This window comes from Pseudochaenichthys georgianus, chromosome 8, assembly GCF_902827115.2.
Source record: "Pseudochaenichthys georgianus chromosome 8, fPseGeo1.2, whole genome shotgun sequence".
In the NCBI taxonomy this organism is placed as follows: Eukaryota; Metazoa; Chordata; class Actinopteri; order Perciformes; family Channichthyidae; genus Pseudochaenichthys; species Pseudochaenichthys georgianus.
In genome coordinates this window covers 30133279-30138480 of record NC_047510.2, presented here as the reverse complement: position 1 = coordinate 30138480, position 5202 = coordinate 30133279, and the positions used below count along the sequence as shown (strand labels likewise).

At 44.7% G+C, this 5202-nt stretch overlaps 1 protein-coding gene across 1 annotated transcript; it reads left to right on the top strand.

Annotated features, from left to right (window-relative positions):
- Positions 1 to 30: 30 nt before the first annotated feature.
- LOC117451465 (golgin subfamily A member 6-like protein 22) lies at positions 31 to 1841 on the top strand. The gene is made up of 2 exons (XM_071203902.1): positions 31 to 481; positions 541 to 1841. Exons 1-2 carry the CDS (start codon positions 31 to 33, stop codon positions 1839 to 1841), a joined length of 1752 nt encoding a protein of 583 aa, XP_071060003.1.
- The last annotated feature ends 3361 nt before the right edge of the window (positions 1842 to 5202 follow it).

The following is a 5202-nucleotide window of genomic DNA, read 5'->3' as shown; positions in this document are numbered from 1 at the left end:
TACGCACAACACAAGTCCACAGACAGCGCCATGGAGGGAACAAAGTCAGACCAGAGCAACATGGAGACATCCGACAGCCAGAGCGATGAGAGTCTCCTGCAGTTTGACGCAGAGACCGTCAAGCTGCTGGTGACGAGAGGAGATGAACTCCTTGAGTGTGTGACAATCTGGGAGGAAAGATACGGCGCTCTGGAGGAGGAGATGGAAACTAAAGAGGCTCAACACAAGCAGCAGCTGCAGGAGAACCTGGTGACCATAAACCTGCTGAAGAGAAGAGAGGAAGAACTCCTTCAGAGCCAGGACAAGTCCACCAAGGACCTGGCTGAGATACAACAGAGCTGGGAGAGTGGGAAACAAGGCATGAAGTATGTAGTGGACGAGAAGAACCACCAGGCCGCGAGAAACCACACCTTGGAGACGGAGAAACAAAAGATGGAGTTGAAACTGAAACAGGTGATGAAGCACAACACTAACCAGACCTGTAAGATCAAAGCCATGGAGAAGGAAGTCCAACAGTTGGTGGACCGGTTGGAAAAGCAGGGAGAAAAGACCCCGAAGAGCAACAACCGATGGAGAGCAAACTAAAAGAGGTGACTCAGGAAAAGGACGACCTGGCCAAGAAGAACCTGAGCTGTGAGACGGAGCTCAAACAGGTGGAGGCCAAACTAAAACAGCTGGAGGAGGAGAACGAGCATCTGGCAAAGAGCAACAAAAGCTGGGAGACGGATGTCCAACAGCTGAAAGAGCAGATGAGAGAGAAGGAGGACAAGTTCTCCAAAGACCTGGCAGAAGAACACCTGAGCTGTGAGACGGAGCTCAAACAGGTGGAGGCCAAACTAAAACAGCTGGAGGAGGAGAACGAGCATCTGGCAAAGAGCAACAAAAGCTGGGAGACGGATGTCCAACAGCTGAAAGAGCAGATGAGAGAGAAGGAGGACAAGTTCTCCAAAGACCTGGCCAAGAAGAACCTGAGCTGTGAGACGGAGCTCAAACAGGTGGAGGCCAAACTAAAACAGCTGGAGGAGGAGAACGAGCATCTGGCAAAGAGCAACAAAAGCTGGGAGACGGATGTCCAACAGCTGAAAGAGCAGATGAGAGAGAAGGAGGACAAGTTCTCCAAAGACCTGGCCAAGAAGAACCTGAGCTGTGAGACGGAGCTCAAACAGGTGGAGGCCAAACTAAAACAGCTGGAGGAGGAGAACGAGCATCTGGCAAAGAGCAACACAAGCTGGGAGACGGATGTCCAACAGCTGAAGGGCAACCTGGTTCTGAAAATGCTGACCGGGGAGACAGTGGTTCAGGCAAAATTTGAAAAGGCCAAGGAATCCATCCATACCCTGATCGAGGAAAACAAGAGCTGGGAGATCGTTGTGAAACAGAAGGACATGAGACTCCAGCAGCTGCAGAACGACCTGGATGAGCAGGAGAAAAAGTTCTCTGAAGATTTGGCCGAAAAACACCAGAGCTGCGAAACCAAGGTTCATTTGATGGAGACCAAATTTCAAGAGGAAGAGAAGAAGATGGAGGACGAAAAGACACTTCTGGAGGACCTGTGTCTTCACATGAAGAAAAAGTTCTCTGAAGATTTGGCCGAAAAACACCAGAGCTGCGAAACCAAGGTTCATTTGATGGAGACCAAATTTCAAGAGGAAGAGAAGAAGATGGAGGACGAAAAGACACTTCTGGAGGACCTGTGTCTTCACATGAAGAATAAGAGCAGAGGATTCTTCGCTCACAGGAGGGCGACTGAGGAAAGGGACGTCATTTTGCAGAAAATGCTGCGTAAGATGCAAGAGAAGGAGATGAGTAGGAAAGCAAAGGGGGAGGCTGGACGTCAGTAGCTGCCTTTTCCTCTCTTCTTTCTCTCCTCAATTTCCCCTCACCTCCTTCCTCCTACCTCACCCCTTACTGCCTTCCCCTTTTCATACTCAGGGTTTTCTCCTGGAGCTCAGGTTTTCCCACAATCTGTATAATAGATGTAAAAAAACTCACTATTAAGTCCCTCCCCCATTTCACTCACCTCTTTCTTCCTACCTCACCCCCTCCCTTCCTTCCTTCCCATTTTCATATTTAGTGTTTTTTAGTTGTGTTTAGACTTGATTTTAAAATAAAATGTTAATTAAATGTATTATTTGTATGCCTCACTGTGTAAACATACACAGTATATATTCATTACTTTATGACATGTAGGTTACTAAAGTACAGGTATCTGTTCTATTTGTGATTTAAACAACTTTGAATTTAATAAATACAACAACAATAGAATATTTGTGTACAGATAGTTCTTGGTGTTTCTACTTTTGGGTTCAATTACATTGTTTTGTTTTTGTTGTTTTTCAAAAATGTGAGGATTTCATAAGAGCTGTTAAAGTATATTCAAAGCTCAGGGTTTAAATGTGAACGTTATTTAATGCAGTGGTTCTCAAACTTTTTTCAATAATGTTCCCCCTTTGAAAAAGATATTCCGCCAAGTCCCCCTGATCAGCGCAAACACAATGTGTTAGGGACAACAAGCCTATAGAGAGGTCCAGCACAGCGCTGCACCATCGTGTCTGATTTATTAAAACAACAACAGTAACTGAGAAACACTTAAATGCTACATGTCAAATGTTTACAATCCATCACTAAATTCATGGCAAACCCATTTTAACATCATGCAATAACACTAAGACGACATTGGTTGCTTTGAACTGATCTTTTTAATAAGTTGTTCTAACAATGTAGAGAAACATGGGCTGAGCTTCACTGAGAGCTTTGTCATTCTGACAGCGAGGCAACTGCAGCTATTACACTTTGCGTTTTGAAATATGTGTAACTCTGTTAACATAAAACCCACACTGCTCAAACTTCCTTACTTTTCCTAAAATGTGTATATTTATTTATTTTGGGGTGTGGGGAATGAAGAGAGAAAAAGATATGAGCATGTTATGAGCATGGGATTTTGACCCCTCATATAAACATATGCATAATGCTGCGCTATATTTTGCGGCCACACGCCGTTGCCAAGCAACGCTTATTGTTTAGGTCCTTTGATAAGCAGGCAGTCATATCATTAGCTAGAACTAGCTAGATCTGATAGATTTGGACATAGACGCGAGTGAAGTCTAACCGGACGCGAGAGAGAGATCAGATCAGCTGCTGCTGACGGAGAACACGCAGCTCTTCTGGATCACCGCTCCGCCGCTGTGACGGACCGTTGAGCGGAGCAAAATACACTAATGCGGCTTTCACACCAGCGCTTTTCAGTTTCTAGCTCCGAGCGGGAGCTTTTCTGGTTCAGCTCCGGTTTCCCTTTTCAGCTCCCGCTCTGTGCACACCGCCCACTGGCGCCCCAGAGCTGCCCTTGCTGCGTCATGACGTCACCGTTTACATCGCTGATTTGCCCCCCAACGGCAGCCATTACGGCAGCTCACAACAACAACTGCTTCGGGTCGATGATCGTGTTGCTTTTAATCACACGAAGCCAAAATAAATTGAATAACGACTTCTCCAACCTTATACTTTTCTCCAGAGTGCCGTGGTTCATTGTTTATTAATGTGTTTCTGCAGCATTTACCGACCGCTGCAGTGCTGCTGCTCTTCCACGGGAGTTTATTCTCCCGTTAGCTCCCGGTTAGCTCACACTGCAGCGGCCGCTCTAAAGTATTCACTGTCCGACTCACACAAGCAGCTGATGCATATCCCCAGTTCCCTTAGCCTAAGTGAATGTGTGTCAGTCTGAATTGACACTGTTTGGTATCACAACGCTGTTATGAAAGTTTCTCTGGTATAAAACGGGTGATGTTAGCATAGCAACCGAAGCTAAACTGACTACTTGCATCCGATAGCTGCAATAATACAAAACAACACGTCTGCCTCTCTCCACAATGATCGATAACAGCGAACGGATGGTCAAAGTAAGGCACAAATAAACAGAATCACACGAAGCCTGGTTAGTGTTGCCTGACTTTATAAAGTGTGTTTATAGGCACTACTGCTTGTAGGCAGGCATGACAGTCGACCCATGGGAGGTGGGTTTAGTTTCCTGCACGCTTCGACGTAAGAGAGACGTAAGCGACGTCACCTCTTAGCTCCAAAGCTCTTGCCTCTGGACCGACAATTTTTTGGAGCTGGAAATGAAGCGGATTCCGGAGCTAAGAGCCGGCGCAGCTCCGGTGTGAACTGGAAAACCCGGCGCTTTTCAGGCTCTAGCTCCGAGCCGGAGCTGAAAAGGCGCTGGTGTGAAAGGGGCATAAGAGTTAGACCTAACACACTTAGCTAGTTTATCTACTCTGAAACTAGCTAAACTAGTTATACATATATTGATTCTTTACTGTCGGGTCACTTATTACAGGTTCAGCGAGCTGCACGAGACTGACGGGCTGTCAGGAGAGGGAGAGGAAAAGAGAGCACCCCGTTTATTGTTCCCATTGTATTATCCAGAGTTTCTGTAAACTTTTGAATAAAGTAGTTAATCTACTATTAGTAGTTTGTTTAAATGCATTAATTATGTTTGTTTTTTTCATTAACATAAAATAAATCTCACGTACCCCCTGCAGTACTCCAACTTCCAACATGATTGCAGCGTCCAGGCAGCCCCCGTTCGAGCATATGCCTCCATCACACACACACACACACACACACACACACACACACACACACACACACACACACACACACACACACACACACACACATACACACACACACACACACACACACACACACACACACACACACACACACACACACACACACACACACACACACACACACACACACACACACACACACGTTGTATTGTATGAGAGAGGTTCCAGGTTGAATTGAGGCAAATATTTGAAATGTTCAGAGGTTGTTGTGTTTAATATTCATGAGAATATTTGTCATTGTTCAAATGATAATAAACATTAGCATAAAGCATATTTGTCCACTCATATGTTGATAAGAGTATTACAAACTTGAAAAATATTCCTCTAAGGTACATTTAGAACAGATCAAAAATGTGCGATTAATTTGCGATTAATCGCGATTAACTATTTTAATCGACTGACAGCCCTAATATTTATGTATAAAAGACATCAAAAAGTGCCTTTTGCATGATAGGTCCCCTTAAAATGTACAGTCAGCTACAATGAATTATTGAAAACTCTTTAAAACAAACAAAATATAGGAAGCTTACAGTTTGAAAATACTGGTCACAAAAAAGAATAAGTCGATCGA

Bases quoted from the DNA above. Each gene is read 5' to 3' on its own strand.
- LOC117451465 (XM_071203902.1), top strand. From the start codon at position 31: ATGGAGGGAACAAAGTCAGACCAGAGCAACATGGAGACATCCGACAGC. The intron at 482-540 runs GTAAGATCAAAG...TTGGAAAAGCAG, and splicing joins GCACAACACTAACCAGACCT to GGAGAAAAGACCCCGAAGAG.